At 43.7% G+C, this 17,888-nt stretch overlaps 1 protein-coding gene and 1 long non-coding RNA gene across 3 annotated transcripts in view; one reads left to right on the top strand and one right to left on the bottom strand.

The window, feature by feature from the left end:
* LOC129383908 (uncharacterized) overlaps nucleotides 1-17,888 on the top strand; it is a 207,750-nt gene that overhangs the window by 95,028 nt on the left and 94,834 nt on the right. The window lies entirely within an intron of this gene.
* On the bottom strand, nucleotides 589-16,729 carry LOC126527756 (uncharacterized). Of its 2 annotated transcripts, none has more exons than XM_050175627.3 (7): nucleotides 16,379-16,729; nucleotides 13,669-13,866; nucleotides 12,409-12,717; nucleotides 10,906-11,120; nucleotides 10,370-10,529; nucleotides 9,879-9,975; nucleotides 589-2,333 (listed from the first exon to the last, which is right to left on the bottom strand). In XM_050175627.3, exons 1-7 carry the CDS (start codon nucleotides 16,404-16,406, stop codon nucleotides 2,288-2,290), a joined length of 1,053 nt encoding a protein of 350 aa, XP_050031584.1. In that variant the 5' UTR covers nucleotides 16,407-16,729; the 3' UTR covers nucleotides 589-2,287. The 2 variants fall into 2 exon arrangements, with proteins under 2 accessions (XP_050031584.1, XP_054924895.1); XM_055068920.1 differs by lacking the exon at nucleotides 16,379-16,729 and adding an exon at nucleotides 15,601-16,038.

The following is a 17,888-nucleotide window of genomic DNA, read 5'->3' as shown; positions in this document are numbered from 1 at the left end:
ATGATAAAGCTTCAGGTTTTTTTGAAATGTTTAAAAAGCCAGCATTACCTGAAAAGCTGATGTTTTATTTGCAGACACACTTGTTGCTGGTTATGACTGCAGTAACATTTACAAAAGATATAAACAGCACACTGTGCGGCCTACATTACTGTGCAATATGAAGTACTAACTGCTTCTGCATATTTCATACGCAATTAGTGCACCCCATGATACTTTCCTTACTGGATTTAAAATTTAAAAAGTTATATTATGGGACTTTATGTGCCAGAACCACAATTTGATTTTGAGGCACACTGTAGTGAGGGGCTCCGGATTAATTTTGATCACCTAAACCTATGGTTGTTTTTGCATTTCAACACCATTGAAGTGCGGCTGCCATGGCTGGGATTTGATCGCGCAACCTCGTGCTTAGCAGCACAACACCATAGCCAACAAGCAACCACGGCGGGTTCCTTACTGCACACAATATGTTGTCCACAAAATAGTTTTGAAGAGCAGCAGCAGCAGCAGTAGCTTAAATCACTAGTTGGGATAACAATGAGCTTCCAAGCGCCATAAGGGGAAGTTCTTAGATCAGGAGGAACAATATACAATGTCACGAAAAGATTTATTGCACAAGATAACAGAAAAAATTTGCAAGTTTGAGATCACCAAGAATAAAATCACCTCTTACAATTTTTCCTTGAGTGCAGAATAAGAAGATATTGGTACATATTGCTCAAGATAAACACATGTGTCCAGAACACAGCAAAATATCAGAAACAAGTCCATGCATCAATTTATTCACAGTAAGGGTTCACAATCTTCGAAGAGGTACTGATTAGAGCTAGCTGTGCGAGATTCATGACGAAAATGCTAGTCCATATCAATATGGTTGCTAAACTAGCTTACATAGAACAATATACTGCTGCAACACATTGCACAATTAAAAAAGAAACAGTTTTAAAAAATCAGAATAATGTCACCAATCCTTGCTGGTGTTAGCAATACTCATTGAGAAAACAACATACAGCACATTTTAACATATTACGCTAGTATGACCACACTTGCCCTTTTGAAGACATCCTGTCAGCTTTGACCAGACACAATGTGACACAGAAGAAAGCTGGCAATAACCTTGCAAGGCTGGGATCCACAACTGTGTGGCCACTCATCAAGTGTACGAACGTCAACACAAGAGGAAATCAGGCTAGCTATATTTAGGAACACATGCTTGACCTTAAGGCTAGACTGTTAAGTTCTCGGACTAGATTTTTTTGCACTCGTAAATGGTCGCATTACGTAGTGCAGCAACCAGTGCAACACTCGGGTACTGGAAACAGGCCAAAAAGTGGATAAGCTGCAGGTTCTTTTGTGTACAAAAAACATTTATAGCATTGCAAATAACATAAACTTGCACTAAAAAGCAAGACGCTAAATAACTAGTGAGGACCCAGCATATTTCACAGCTTCAAGTATAGGAATGAAATTGACATAGATTGTGTTACGCAATGTCTTTACAGCAACACACAAAAGGCAGTCTGTGACTGCTGCCATAACTGAAGATGAAATGCGGATCACTAAACCAGCTGTACAGAAATTTCGTTTTTACAGATGACTATGGAGGCTTTTTTCGACAATGTCGACATTAAGACAGCGACCGAACTTAAAAAATGTAACAATTTTTAGTGCACATTGAGGGGATATTAATAAGTTCTTGATCACAATGATCCTGGTGAATAGTCGGAAGGCCTCGCACATTTACATCACAGGATTACATACCGAATGCAAGCAAAAAATGTTCAAATGTGCCAAAACATTTTCTAGCAAATTCCTAACTAAACATTTCACAGTGCTGGTACAGTAAGTGTGCTTTGCTGGGAATAACACAAGATCAATCAGCATTGCACACCGTCAGTAAAGTGCAAAGTTAGGACTGCCAGTAGGCCACCTACCAGCTCCCGTTAAACATAGTATGCACATAGATTTAACACATTTCCCTCTCTTCCTATCAGCGGAGTGTATGGGCCTGAGCACAGTCGCTGGTGGTGCACCTCCTGCTTTGTTCACTTTGCCTGACAGAAGTGTGCAGCTAAAAAAGAACAGGAGCTGACACAAGTGCTTCACATGTTGCTGATGAGGTGCATTGAGCTGGTCACGAGTGACCGCAGAAACATCCGAAGTGTGGTGGTCCTGGCTGATGACCAGCATGGTGATGTGGATGAAGGCAATGGCAAAAAGATGTTTGGGTGCCACAGTGATGGATGCAGTACATCTCGAGGGCACGCAGAGACATCTCAGTTTGTGCTCAAGGTGAAGGAGAAGAATCATAGTCGAAGCATGGATGTGCCTCTCTGGAAAGAAAAAAAAAAGGGGGGTGGGGGGCAGAGTTGGCAAAACCTGAATCTATTATACAAACTTGACTCAAACCCCTTCTTGTGAAATGAAAAAAAAAAAAGACACACAAAAGGATTACTACTAAACCAGTGAGTTCCCTCTCTCTTATTGGTGGGTTTTAGAAATGCACCACAGCTTCATTCACAGTTTCCTCAGTTGGAAATCAATGCATTTCTACATATGGGCACTGGCAAAAGTTATCTACATCTCCACAGTACAAGACAACTAACGGTTTAAGGCACTTGTCTGGTGACCACAGCACTGTGTACCTGCTATGGCTGCGAAATGACTAAAGCGTAATGCTACTTTGAAGTGCAAGAACGCAAATTGTAATTAGATTTCGCTCTTCCTTGTCCAAACAGAGATCGAAATAATCGATGTATAGCCCTTTCTTATATTGTACATTACAATGTAAATGGATTTTGGGATGCTTGTTCCTATCAATATTAGTAACTACAAAAATCCACTGTTTTACCTTGACTGTAGCAACCACATTTTTAAGACAGCAAATGGAAAAACGGCAATGCATTGAGATTTCAAAGCACGGTGATGTACATTTTAGTACAGTCCAACCACGATGGCTCTTTTTCCATGACCTTAGATAGAAGAAGTTAAATCGTAGCCCTCATGGCATTCCTCATAGCTTGAGCGATGCTTTGAGATGCTTTCAGATATTGAAACGTGAAATTAATAAAATTTTGCATGCCTACAATGAACACACCATGCACAAGTCAGGCATAGAATGCACTAAGTAACAATAATAACTTGACGACTATATATCCTAGGCATGCTATGCTTAGGTTTACTTCTGATGGTGCCTAGATTATTCTGGGAATCACAAAGTGGGCTAGAACTCAAAAAGTAACATCGTAAGATATATATGCATGTGAGTGCGTAAAACACAGCAAGAACTATTCTCAGAAATTTCAAACTGAACTTGCCATAGCAACGACTAAGCTATATGTAGTAAGAATAATAATAATAATAATATGTAACTATGAAAAAATTCACCAACGGTTACGATTCTTCCTAATGCGAAATTTGAACGCAGCTCTATACGTGTTTCTATTTCGCAATCTATTAGCGGGCGCACAGTCTGTCTCAGGCGGCACGTTTCAAATGGAGCGATGTGTGACCGACAGCCTCGCTAATCAGGAGGTCACGGCAGGCAGCGCGTGGGTAATGATAGCGGCAGCACATGACAGAAAAGAAAAAGTTCGGAAATGGGTGCGCTTTTTAAACGTACAGACGGTGCTGTAAATATACGGCATCGGCCATTTTCGGACTTGTTTGCGGCACCGTATATTTAGATCATTGACCCTCAAAGGGTTAAAAAAGTTTGGCAAGTTTTCTTTGGAAGTGGTTTGATCCGTGAACCAGGAGCTTTCGCTCGAGTTGGGTAAAGTCCAAAAGGAGGTCCTCTGCGACGTCCCATGAACAGATGAAGTTCCAGATGCCGTTCCAGTAGCACTTCGGCGAACGTGGTATGCACAGTCATGGCATCTGTAGCGGCGTCGCTGTCCTCTTCCAATGGCACAGCGGTGTCGGCACTAGGCAAAGCCTCCTCGATGGCGTCAGCCAGCGACACCTTGCCACAAATCGCAACATTCTTGTTGGCCCCTATGTACATGGCGAAGGTCGTGGTGAGGTTTAAACCCTCGAAATCATCGTCAGTGCAGCCTGCATCGGCCTTGAGCGGCATCGAGGTTGTTGCATCCCCAGCAGAGGAGGGAGTCTCTTGATTAAAGCTACAGTGCTTGAACGAGTTAGTGATTGTACTTCACGACACTGCGTTCCACGAACTGGCAATAAAATGCATGGTGTCGAGCACAGTGATCTTTGTTTCCGACTCACTGCGCTACATAGCCACCAGCCGAAGCTGCACTAACGGTTCCAGTACCCTTGCTTGACGCATTTATCGATGCGGGCATCTAGCAGCTGCAGCCGGCTTGTGCAGTTGGGTAAAAAAAAAAAAGAACCTTACGTTCCTCAGGTTGCATGTACTGGGTGGGTGGCACGGTGCGTGGCCCATAAAAAGGAATATTTCCCTCACCTTAGCACCCATTTTGTTATCCAGCTGGTGCGAAAAATTACTGAACAGCGGAGACGTCATCCACAACTTTTTGTTGAAGTTGTAGTTCTTAAAAGCCCTGCGGCTTTGCAAACTTTTTAACAAGCACCAGCAGCCTCTCGGAACCGTCCTCGTTAGCACAGAAGAGTGCCGTCACATGCTCTTTACTATGCTTGCCAATATGACAGCTGTCACCCTTAAACACAAGGCTTTGCTCGTGCTGGATATGGTAAAAAATACCGCTCTCATCGGCGCTAAAAACGTCGCAGGGCTTGTATGCAGCAATCATCTTCGGTAGCGACTCCATCCACTCGTTCACCGTCAAAACGTCCATGGAAGTGCTTTCTCTGGAGGAGCAGCTGTACACAATCCTGTTTCGGTTTTTAAAGCGATCCAGCCACCCTTTCGATGCCTGAAAGTCGTCAATGCCCAAACGCAATGCCACAAGGTCCGCCTTTTCTTCTAGAATGGCGCCGTAAACGTTGATAGCAGAGCTCCATACTTGATGCAGCCACTTGACAAGAACTTTTTCTAACTTCTCATCCTGTCCTTCTTTCGCCGCTTTCGGCTTGAGCCCGAACTTGTTGGCATTCTGTAATATCACCACTTTGTTTGCCAGGATCGTCTTAAGCGAAGATTCGGGTATCTTAACGTCACGGGCAATGCTGGCTTTCGTGGCATATGGCAATATGGCATAGGGTCTAGGAATAGCAGGGGAGAGTTATTAGTAGAGTTTGCAGAACGGAATAATATGCAAATAATGAATACCTTCTTCCGCAAGCGAGATAGCCGAAAGTGGACGTGGATGAGCCCGAATGGCGAGACTAGAAATGATATAGACTTCGTACTTTGCGCTAACCCTGGCATCATACAAGATGTGATCATGCTCGGCAGGGTGTGCTGCTGTGACCATAGTATGGTAAGAACTCAAATTTGCCTAGACCTGAGGAGCGAACGGAAGGAACTGCTACATAAGAAGCCGATCGATGAGTTAGCAGTAAGAGGGTAAATAGAGGAATTCCGGATCAAGCTACAGAACAGGTATTCGGCTTTAACTCGGGAAGAGGACCTTAGTGCTGAAGCAATGAACAACAATATTATGGGCATCATTAAGGAGTGTGCAATAGAAGTCGGTGGTAACTTCGTTAGACAGGATACCAGTACGCTATCGTAGGAGACGAAAGATTTGATTAAGAAACGCCAATGCATGAAAGCCTCTAACCCTACAGCTAGAACATTCCAAGTTAATCAATAAGCGTAAGACAGCTAACATAAGGAAATATAATATTGATAGAATTGAACATACTCTCAGGAACGTAGGAAGCCTAAAAGCAGAGAAGAGGAAACTAGGAATAGGCAAGAATCAGATGTATGCGTTAGGAAACAACGCTGGCAATATCATTCCTAATATGGAGGACATAGTTCAAGTGGCTGAGGAGTTCTATAGAGATTTATACAGTACCAGTGGCACCCACGACGATAATAGAAGAGGGTATAGTCTAGAGGAATTTGACATCTTACAAGTAAAGAAAGCCTTGGGAGCTATGCAAAGGGGGAAGGCAGCTGGGGAAGATCAGGTAACAGCAGATTTGTTGAAGGATGGTGGGCAGATTGTTCTAGAAAAACTGGCCACCCTGTATTTGCAATGCCTCATGACCTCGAGCATACTAGAATCTTGGAAGAATGCCAGCATAATCTTAATCCATAAGAAAGGGGACACCAAAGACTTGAAAAATTATAGACCGATTAGCTTACTGTCCGTTGCCTACAAAGTATTTACTAAGGTAATCGCAAATAGAATCAGGAAAACCTTAGACTTCTGTCAACCAAAGGACCAGGCAGGATTTCGTAAAGGCTACTCAACAATATACCATATTCACACTATCAATCAGGTGATAGAGAAATGTGCGGAATATAACCAACCCTTATATATAGCTTTCATTGACTACGAGAAAGCGTTTGATTCAGTCGAAACCTCAGCAGTCATGCAGGCGTTAAGAAATCAGGGTGTAGACAAGCCGTATGTAAAAATACTGAAAGATATCTATAGCAGCTCCACAGCCACCATAGTCCTCCATAAAGAAACAAAATACCAATAAAGAAGGGCATCAGGCAGGGAGAATACGATCTCTCCAGTGCTATTCACAGCATGTTTACAGGAGGTATTCAGAGACCTGGATTGGGAAGAACTGGGGATAAGAGTTAATTGAGAATACCTTAGTAACTTGCGATTCGCTGATGATATTACCTTGCTGAGTAACTCAGGGGACCAACTGCAATGCATGCTCACTGACCTGGAGAGGCAAAGCAGAAGGGTGGGTCTAAAAATTAATCTGCAGAATACTAAAGTAATGTTTAACAGTCTCGGAAGGGAACAGCAGTTTACGATAGGTAGCAATGCACTGGAAGTGGTAAGGGAATACAGCTACTTAGGGCAGGTAGAGACCGTGGATCTGGATCATGAAACTTCAGAATAATCAGAAGAATAAGAATGGGCTGGGGAGCGTTTGGCAGGCATTCTAAAATCATGAACAACAGGTTGCCGTTATCCCTCAAGAGCAAAGTGTATAATAGCTGTGTCTTACCAGTACTCACGTACGGGGCAGAAACCTGGAGGCTTACGAAAAGGGTTCTACTTAAATTGAGGACGACACAAAGAGCTATGGGAAGAAGAATGATGGGTGTAACGTTAAGGGATAATAAAAGAGCAGATTGGGTGAGGGAACAAACGCGAGTTAATGACATCTTAGTTTAAATCAAGAAATAGAAATGGGCATGGGCAGGACATGTAATGAGGAGGGAAGATAACCGATGGTTATTAAGGATTACGGACTGGATTCCAAGAGAAGGGAAGCGTAGCAGGGGGCGGCAGAAAATTAGGTGGGCGAAAGAAATTAAGAAGTTTGCAGCGACAACATGGCCACAATTAGCACATGACCGGGGTAGTTGGAGGAGTATGGGGGAGGCCTTTGCCCTGTAGTGGGTGTAGCCAGGGTGCTGCTGATGATGATACTATTCAGCTTATCGCCGAGCGACTGAACTGTCCGCTTTTGGGACATCGTGCGTCGCGTTGCTCCACACAACTCAAAACCTCCGCTGAACGCTGTTCGCTAGGATTATGACCAAGAACATGTGCGATAAACCTAGGCCTCTCTGCACTACCTTGTCGGCGATCCGCTGCTGGGAAACTGGAAGGAGAGAAACGCTTCTCCAACGTGACGCCACCGAGAAGAGAGGGAGAAAGTGATTGTAGAGAAGAAAAGGCGCTATTTCAGCACAGCGAGTGTTGCGGGCAGCTGCTGGTGGAAGAGAGAGAAACGAACTATGAGACGAGGCAGAGAAGAAAGCTGCGCCGGAGCGAACCGGTCACTGCCACGGGTCCGGTCGCCGGAGCGAACCGGACCCGTGGCACTTTTCTTTCGTCCGCCATTTCGTCCCATGCTTCGCGAGGGTTGTCGTACAACTCGGGTCAGGCGTAAAATTGTGTTGGATAACCGGGGTTTTTAATGCATTGCTTCTGTGGGGACTTTGCCGGGACTGCGCTAATCCGTCGTAAAACCCGGGTTGTCACAAAACCGGGGGACGTATAACCGGGGTTCCACTGTATCCTACTACAGGACATGCTTCAAATCAGTTACAGCAAGCCTTTCAAAGAAAAAGTTTGTTCTGCATTCCTGCAACAAAAGCCAAATTTAAAATAAGTGTTCATCCATTCTCCTGCATCTCTACAAATGGAACCATCTAACTCAGGTTTTCTGGCTATAATTTGCTTTTAGAGCCTGTATGCGTAGAAATACCCCAAACATAACTTTATATCTGCAGGGCTTGTAAAGGCACATGGGGGATGGAGGCGGTGGGGGTAGTAAAAAGGGGAGGGCTTGGAATAAGTGCATTTCTTCAAAGCCAGATAAAAATTTAAATCAGTGCCTCATAGACACTAGTAGGCATACTATATTGCAATGGAACAGTATTTGCGATCACTAAGAAGCGAGCAGTGTGAAGATGACGACGACGATTAGAGGCTAGCGCAGGCTGTTGCCTCTTGGTCAAGTGTGGCATATTTCCCTGTAAATATACTTGTATATAGCTTTTCGTCTGCGTCTTGTTAAGAATGGCCGTATGGGCCAGCTTTCAGCCCGCTGCACATGTTCCAAGCCCACCAGACAGGGAGCTCTTCCGAGTACTGCGGTCGGCAGGCAGCCACGTGGCGCGCGACCAACTCAGGAAATTGGTACTTGGCCGCACCACCCGAGACGGAGCACAGTTCTACGAAGCCCTCGGTCGTCGACTCCGGAGCCTTTGTGTGTATGGGTTTGCACCTGTGTGTTTGCGTGTGTGTGGGCGTAAACGATAGTGCGGAGCGGCGGTAAGTTTACAATGCTTGGACGAACCTTCCCGACCATTCGTGTTCCGTCCACGACCGAACGATGACATCGAACTATGACGTCAAGCGGAGAGCTTATAAGCAGCGTTTGCCGGCTGCTAGGCTGTGCTCGTGTCGTGATCGTTGTCGGGAGCTGAGTGCTCTGTCATACTAGAAATGTACTAGTGAGCTGTGTGCTCGTAAACTGTTTGCTGTATGTTAGTTTTGCGGGCTCCATATGGGAGTCGCGCTAGTCTGCCAATGTATGTCCTGTTTTAAATGTAAATCCTGCAATTAAATCCTGCTCGCCTAGCCCTGTCGTCCCAAGTTCATCTCTACAGCTACGTCTGCCAAATCCTACAGTCTTCTTACATAACAATATCTTCTAGTTCTTGGAAGGAACTCTGGCTGATGATAATCCACAGATGCAGTGCAACTATTTCTCCTAAGCAAAACTATTAAGAGTACTATATAAACAAAATAACCTCAAGTTAAGAAGACTGTGTAACCGTGGGACTACTGCCGAACAGTGACAAGCACAATGAAAACGATGAAAGTACATATTATGTGCTACGCACTATTGAGAGCGCTCGGTGCACAATTACATTTCTGAAAGTTGCAGTAAGCTCGCAACCTGCCTATTTTTGCGAACTAGGAAACGACTAGTATGCACTGACTCAAATATCATTTCTACTTCAACTTATGCCGATTTTCAAAACATGCAAAGGAAGAAAAAAATGCCCTGTATGACTGACGCTGTGGAAAACTGTTCAGAAGAATGAGCTGCTTTCGAAGTGCATGCGTTTTATTTCGACGTTTAATGCACTCAGGACTCATTCAAGTTATTGTCCCTGTCAGTTGAATACGGTTTCCTAAGCAGCTTAGGCCACAAAACTTATAATTAACCGGTTCAAGCGCACAAACGAGAGCTACGCTTTTCTCCTCACGCTTTGCTCCGCATTTGCTTTCATCTTTCACTGTGCTCATTCGTGCAGTTACGCTGAGGCAGAATGCCAACGCTCGCTGCAGAAACTGGTGCCTAAGAACTGTGCACTAAAAGTTGTGTACCGTTTCTTCTGTCGTGAAGGGGCATACCGTAGCCAGTTTGCAATGCCACTGTGCACATCTGCCTCCGTTGCTGTCGTGAATGCCTTTTGTAATGCTTCTGAAAATTAAAAAGAAAAAAAATCAGGAGAGCAATACTACCAAATGATCAAATGAGTGAAAGCAGGCATCATTCAAACAAAGGTCTTCCATTTATTCCCTTTCACATTATTTAAATCATGGCACCGTTATATTGGTGACCGAGGAATGCAGATAGGACTTAAGCTCAAATGTAAGCATCGTCATAAAATTTGTTGCAATGCTTCAACGGCAAAATTGAAAACCTAGTGTTCGCCAGAACAAGATCGTTTCAACAATATGAAGGAAGACTACATTGACATGTTTCAACGACAAGAGGCTTTTTGAAAATGTAGTCTGACAATCCCTGTTTCATGAAACTCGCAATTAAAGCAAGACATGCCCGGAGAAGTTGTACAAAATTGGATCAAACGTACCAGTTGCAACCTGGAGCACCTGCAAGTCATTAAACGGGCGTTTTCCTTTCCTCCCTGTTAACGAAAAATCTTGCGCCAACACATCTCTCATGCATCTTCTCATCAGGTGTCGCGCAGCCTTCAGCAGAGAAGGGCCTCCTAACCGAGAAAAGTAAGTCACCTGAAGGGGGGCAAAAAAAAGAAAGAAGAGAACTCAATTTCAATGCTTAGTGAAGTAAGCACCCTGGCATAATGCAAGAAAGAATGCTTCCCTATCTGACTGCACAGCCTCATCTCGTGCTACAGAAGGACAGCAGCACAGTTAGGTAGTGCTGTACTGATGCACAGGGGGATGAGGGACGCTATGGTGGAGGGCTGGTCATTAATTTCGACCAGGAGGGGGTTTTTAAGTGTGCACCTAAATCAAATTTGTATGCAAATGTTTTCAGATTTCATTTCCATCAAATTCACTCACAATGGGCGACACTGAACCCACGACAGCAAGTGCCCAAAATAACATCACAAAGTTAATCAACTTAAATACAGATAAAACTTACAAGTTCAGTCCTATTTTTCGGTATGAGAAGGCATTGCTCAAGCTTTTCAAGGTCATGGTGAGTGGCCAGAGGAAGCAAATCAAGCATGCCACTATCAACAGGATCGCCAGATGTCTGCTCTGGTCCGACGGAATTTTCCAGTCCCTGCACAGCATTCGCCAGAGTATCCAGCTGGGCTTTCATCTCCTTCAGCAGTTTAAAAGTTTCTTCTTGTGCTGTGTAGAATTAAGAATAAAACAGGTTTTACAATAATAGAAAGGCAAACAGACAAGAATGCATAACAGTGGTGACTAAAGCTTTTGAAATGAGAAATCATCAAATATTTGTTTCTCCAGCTATAGGAACAATTTCAAAATGAGGTAATAAAATGCAAACTGCCTTATTACTGTGACAGGACAAGCTGCAGAGCATTTACCGTTTTAAAATTACAACATTCTAAAAGCTGCTGCAGACAATTGCACACATGTATCTAGATACAAAAAATTTCCAAAAGACAAGCACAAGGTCCTTCCATTTCTTAAATGTAGTAGCACCAAACTAGCCTACAACCATGATGGCCAACTATGGCTAACAATGAAGGCAATTGAGTACTGGAGTTTTAAACCTAACAAACCTTCACCCCTGAAAGCAGGAGATAGCACATTGTTTCCCATGTAGACAGCTCTGCCTGCTACTCTAAGGAGATACACAAGCTTTTGACCTCTTCACATCAAAACTGCTACAACCACCACTTTGTTTGCTACTGAAATCAGTTACCTGTGCTAATGTTTTACTATGTAGATGTGAACATGGTTCTTGCTAATGTGTAACAGCCCTAGTGAAAAAAAAAAAACATAACTCTTATATCCAAGAACATCATATGGCATATGGGACCCTGCATTTCATATCTGATTATTGGATGTGGGAGTTCTGGGGCATATGGATTTTTCAATAGGGATTGGCAATGAAATATGCCTGCCATTTTGCTCCTGTGATTGAAAAGTTGACACTCGAAAACTCTCATCAGGGTGAAACGTAACATAAATGATCGTCCTACAAGGAAGCCTTAGCAAACCAAGTCATGAAGCTGGTACTTCTAAAAAAAAATTAGTAACTAAATCAGAATGAAAACTAACTTCAGCTCACACAGGTCTCCTTGAATCAGTACAGACTGATAGACAACTGCTGTTTACTTAATTCCCAAAGTAAATCATTGCAGGCACAGAAAAATTCGTCCTGGTCCGGGCATCAAACCCGACACTACCGCCTTTCCAGGGTGCCACTTCACCTGTTCATGGTTAATACAATTTCTATCTGCCATGCTGCACACTGTTTGCATAGTAATAAGAGCTGCCTAAAGGCTATCACATAGCTACTGTGTAACTAATATGAACCGTGAAGTGGCAGCAATATCTGAAATAAAAGTGCTTGTCGTATAACTTATCACTTGACTGCCTCTCAGTAGCTATGGTGCACTCGTCTACAATAGTTTCTAAGACTGTTGGCCGCTTCATCTTGGCTTACCCTTCAGGATAGCTTGAACGCTGGCTGTTGGCAATGCCTGCATAGTGGATGCAACTGGCTGTGAGGTGGGTGCAGTTGGCTGGAGTGGAATAGTTGCGCCTTTCGAAGGTGCTGTCTTCCGAAACTTTCGGGGTGGTGGCCCGGGTACAGCTGTCACAGATTCAGTATCTGAAGCACACACACTTTCTTCATCGGATGAAGTCCGTTGGTGTGCTCGCCTCTTCTTTGGCTCATGACATCCATCATCAGAGTCAATATCACACACCTGTATGGCCCGTTGTTCCTTCAGCCTGGCGTCGTCATAGTCAGCTGAAAAGTAACAGTACAACAATACGCTTATGACCTAATGCAGTCCAGCAGAGACAAGAAAAGCACATAGGAGCATTAAGATTACCTTTTTTGTTGTGAGACAGTTCCAAGAACCTTAGAACACATAATACACCAATGCTTTTAAAGTCCAAAATTCACAATATCTGCATGTCTCTTGCAGCCCTCCATCTTAGCTCAGTATAATGCATGCCTTTCGTACTACAGTTGTAGCTTGCTCTTTACCTTCACTTTCCTTTTATCATGACTCGACAAAAAGCCTAACTAAGCCCACTGGAATAAAAAAAATGTTTTGTTGTCCTATGCTTTGCCTGGGTCGCTGTGCAAAAAGCTAGGGGTTTCAAGTTTCACCAATTTGCGCGCACTTTGGTGCAGGCTCTAGCTATGTGTTACACCCTAGCCACATGCATTAAGTACCATGTTCTGTCCAGTTTGTGCGAGCTCTGGCACATGCTCTGGCTTGCATAAACTCAGATGTAACTCGAAACTCTCGAGCTCCCTGCATAGCAGCCCTGGTGATATATTTCCTAGCCACTTTCTTATTATTCTTAGGTAACTCGAATTTGAGCGCAATATCAGATTATATTAAAAACAAGTGAACAGCACAAGCATCTAGCTGAACTACCATGATGAAATTATTCGATGGCATAATGACAACATGAAGAAGAGACAGTGTTAATGTAAAGGACATTGCTGTGCTTTGAATGCGGTTCGAATAAGAATTTTAGTGAAAAATGATCTCTAAATGGACAACCTAGCAGTGGAGACAGTGTTAATGTAAAGGACATTGCTGTGCTTTCAATGTGGTTCGAGTAAGAATTCTAGTGAAAAATGATATCTAAATGGACAACCTAGCAGTGGGTACAAGAATTGCTCGAATCTATTCGAAATTCTAAAAAAAAAAGAAAAAAAGAGAGGTTTGCGAGAACTCACCACATTTGAAAAGCACTCTGCAATGATAACTGGTCCAGCCTTCTGAAGGCTCCTCCTGATCCTTAATTGCAGTGATCATTCGTGTGCTGCTGCTTTGGTATGGCGGCAACGAAACTTGGTCACCAAGAACCCAAGAAGATGGAACAGTGGACAGCTCATTCTGCTTAGAGAGATGCACAACGCTGTAAGCTGGTCCACCTGGAAAGACAACACACAAAAACGTAACCACAAAAATGAGTAATCGTCGTACTAGCACGCAAACTATTCAAGCAATGCTGCATTATTCTTGTTCTCTATTGTAAGGAGCCTGGCTGCATGTTCTCACCACCAGTTCTCTCACTTCAGTTCAGTACACTACTGTGCGTGAGCAGATGGGGTGAAAAACACCTTGCAGCCCTCTCCATTTGCCAAGCAAACACGCTTGTGTCGACTGTCATCCTAATCCTGCACTGCTAATCCTTGTGAAACGCTTTTGGCAGCAAAAATAAATAGCTGAGATGATGGCACTAGGCATGAATACAAGTCTGTTAGTTCTCTAAGATACCAACCACAGAAGCTAATTGCAGGGGATGACTCGAGAAGGTTGGCTATAAACACAATGCGACCATTTTTTAGATAGACACGGTCATCCATTTTGATGTTCTTCAATACAGTGCCCTCAATCTTTAGAATAGAGTATTGATGGCCTGTGAAACCCAATGGTGCAGGACCACTACAGTGCTCTCCAGAAAGCTAGGGAAGCTAATGTGGTACAGGCTAATTACTTTCACTGAGGCAACTTTCATGAAGACACCTGAAAATCTATAGAAGAACTTGGGCTTTTGACTTGACTAGCGTCTTCAGCGTGTATAGGAAGATCTCGATAGGCAGAAAACTGAACTATATGACCAGACCGGTGGACATAATCAGCAAGATGCAGCAGAGAATGCACGTTGTACACATAGATACCCTTGCCATAAAGTGAGCCAGCCTCAGAAACAAACTGCTGCAGAAGGTTCTCAACAACATCAGCATTGTGTGCAGCATATTTGGACAAGCAAAAATGAAAATATAGATGCTGAGCGTCATGAAATGATCAAAAGCGTTTTTTCAAACTCTCCTTTTACGGTAACTGGCCCATAGTAGAGAAGAAAATTCCTAAACTCTACTGCTTTCCAGTGTTCCAAGAACTGCAACAACCGGGGCCTCCGTTTCATGTCACTTAGAACTGTGGCGCCGCCAAAGCCAAAAAGTGTGGCAGCCAAATGGAGCTTCGAGCCTGAGCGCACTTTTTTTAAGAAGATTGTTTTTTTGACTCCCAGTAGTAAACTAGCAGCTCTTTCATTTTACTTGGACACACCAGATGCATATAATTGAGAGAAAACTGGGTTACCATTCCAACACCTTGGCACTGGAAAGGGTGCACGCTGTGATTGTGATCCTTCGGAAGAAAGGTCTGAAAGTCCTCATCTGTTCTCAAGGGGCTGTCACGGCAAAATGACTTTCTTGTCCAGAACAGGGTGCACGACCTTTTCTGTACACTTTTCACAACCAGAATATGCAGTGTTCCCCTTTATGTGCTTGATATAAGCCCTGGCCGGTGCGCATCACACACAAATGGAAGCGAGTCTCGCAGCATATGACTTGCCGCTGTACAAAGTCGCACTCTAACAAGCTCTTTAAACAGTTGACTCATTGTAAAAAGCTTTCACGTACGAAGTTATGTCCTCGGACTTGCTGTTGTTCATAAAGGGCAACAACAAAAGGAGAACAGAGATTTTTCTTAACACAAGTATTGGCCAAAACTGCCTCCGAGAGCTGCAAAAAAGTGGAAGCCCATCCACTTTACAATTAAAGACAGCGTCTGGCACTCTGTTGAAATGTGCTGCGAAATGTACTGCGAGATCCGCTCTGTCAGACTGGATGTTATTCCAAAGTAATAGTACACTCAACTCCACTCAGACTCAGTTTCCTTCAAGCTCTTCAGTAATGTTCTCGCATCTGCACGTAGCTCCGGGTGGAAAGGCTTCAGCACCTTGAGAGAAGTCAGGTGGGAAGCTGGCACTGTATGACTGCCCACATGTGCAGGTTGCTCTCAACAGAAGGCTCGGTACTGTGCCCAGTTATTACATAGGGACTTGTCCCCTCATCTTCAGAGCTACTCGAAAACACATGTTCGGCGTTAGGCAAAATGGGAGCGCCTGGTCCTGCGCCTCACGAAGAAAAGCCGCATACGTCATCCTCGTCTGTGACCGATGGGCAAGATAAGCTGACTCCGCCGTGCAACGAAGGGCGCTGAGCAGTCGGGTCGCTAATACCGGTGTCACATGACCACTTTTGAAGGTGATCAAGCCCGATCCGGATCGAAATTCGCGACTGCGATTGGCCCCCTCGTGCAGCGTGCGCAAAGGAAGCCGGCAATGTTCTGACTGGTGTTGTATATACGAGTCGCGAGCCGCTTTTTTCGTCAAGACGATAGATTGGATTAGTTAGAAGCACTGCTCCAGGAGGGCGCATGTAAACGGCAATTTTTTTACGCGAACACCCCCTGGCACGCGCAGGCCCCGGCAAGCCTGGTTCCACTGGTATATGGCATCGCGACAGACCAAACACAAAGAAGACCACAGGACGAGCTCGTCCTGTGGTTTTCCTTTTCTCTGTGTTTCGTCTGTAGCGCTGTCATGTACCAAAAGGACGATTAAAGCATGCTATATACTGACAAAAGACTAACCGTATTTTTCCAAGATAGCACGAGCCATTTCGTTTTGAGTTTTGCGCCGCGAAGGCCGAGGGAAGCACGCACAACGTCACAACGTCCACTACATTTAGTGGGACAAAACAAAACAAAACAAAAAAAAAAACACCAGCTCTTGATGTCAGTGGCCGTAGGACTCCCGCTAGTCGGCAGAGTCTCCGACAATGAGATAATGCGAAATTTAGGATGAATGATTCATAATTTGCAATCTCATAAACACAAAATAAAATAGCACAATATAGCATCATTACATAATGTAATGATAATATGCTGCCAACTACTTTTTTTTTTTAAGCGCTTAGTGTATGCAAACGCTTTCCGTTTCGGTTTTAGTTTTCTATGCAGACATACAGGTAGCATGACACATTGGATAAATTAATTTTGAAGATGCTTATTTTAAATATGCTTATTTTTAAGATGCACTTGCACTCATGCGCCCAGAACGAGCAATCTTGCAGCAATGGTATATTGCAAATTAGCTGAGAAACGTTTTTATTTGTGCAACCCCTAAATTAAGTTTCTCTCTGCCGTAAGTATCCGGTTGCGGCGACTACGTTGTAGCCATGTGGCCAAATGTGTGCCAACATCCATCCACATTTGACAGCGTTGTTTTGACATAAAAATGCAACGTTCCTAAACGTTTGTGCACCATTCTTGAACATTGCCAAATCTCGCGTAACATTCGACAACGTTCACAAAATATTGACAATGTTGCGTAAACAATTCAAGAAATTCTACCACTTTTCAAGAAATTCTACCATTAAGTTTGACATAAGTGCTCTGGAAATTTGCACGATGTGCTCGTTCGTGATACGGGGTGATATTTTGCCAGTAAAGCTGGGTCACCTTTCTTAAGGATCGGCACAACTAAAGCCCCTCTATAGCTAATGGAGGGGGCTTTAATTCAGACATGCCAGTATGATGGAACCACGAGAAACGGATGAGCGAAAGTTTACGGGAAGAAAACAGGAAATTTAAGCCACTCGGCATATCGACGAAGGAAAGCATCCGGAATATTGTCAGAACGGCCTGTCTTTCTTTTCTTCAGATTTAGAAGCATAGAAAATAAAATACGCCCTCGTGCGTTATAATATTAATACCAATGGTTTCTGCATTGTCGGCAGAATTGGAGAGCAGTACGTGATTCCATTAGGAGAAGGCAGAGAAAAATACTTATTAAACTCGGCAGCTTGTCATGTTATGCATTATCCGTACATCAATTATTCGCTCATCAATTAGGTCCAAGTGGCACCAAAATTTTCCAGGGCCAGTCTTAAGAAATTATCGTAAATGTGTCAGAACAATAAAACTGCCTTCCCGCTCTAATTTTTTCAGTGAGTGTTTGTTTTAGCTTTTGCTGGGTTGGAAATGGTTTACGTTTTCAGCCTCTTCGTAGTTTCCGAACGAGCTGAATTATATACCAATTATTCCGAGATGTTTGTTTCGATGAACCATTTTTTTTTTCGGAATGAAATAATCGGTGCAC

This window comes from Dermacentor andersoni, chromosome 9 (genome assembly GCF_023375885.2).
Source record: "Dermacentor andersoni chromosome 9, qqDerAnde1_hic_scaffold, whole genome shotgun sequence".
NCBI classification, from domain to species: domain Eukaryota; kingdom Metazoa; phylum Arthropoda; class Arachnida; order Ixodida; family Ixodidae; genus Dermacentor; species Dermacentor andersoni.
Note: the sequence above shows the minus strand (reverse complement) of the source record. Positions and strands in the feature narration are given on the sequence as shown.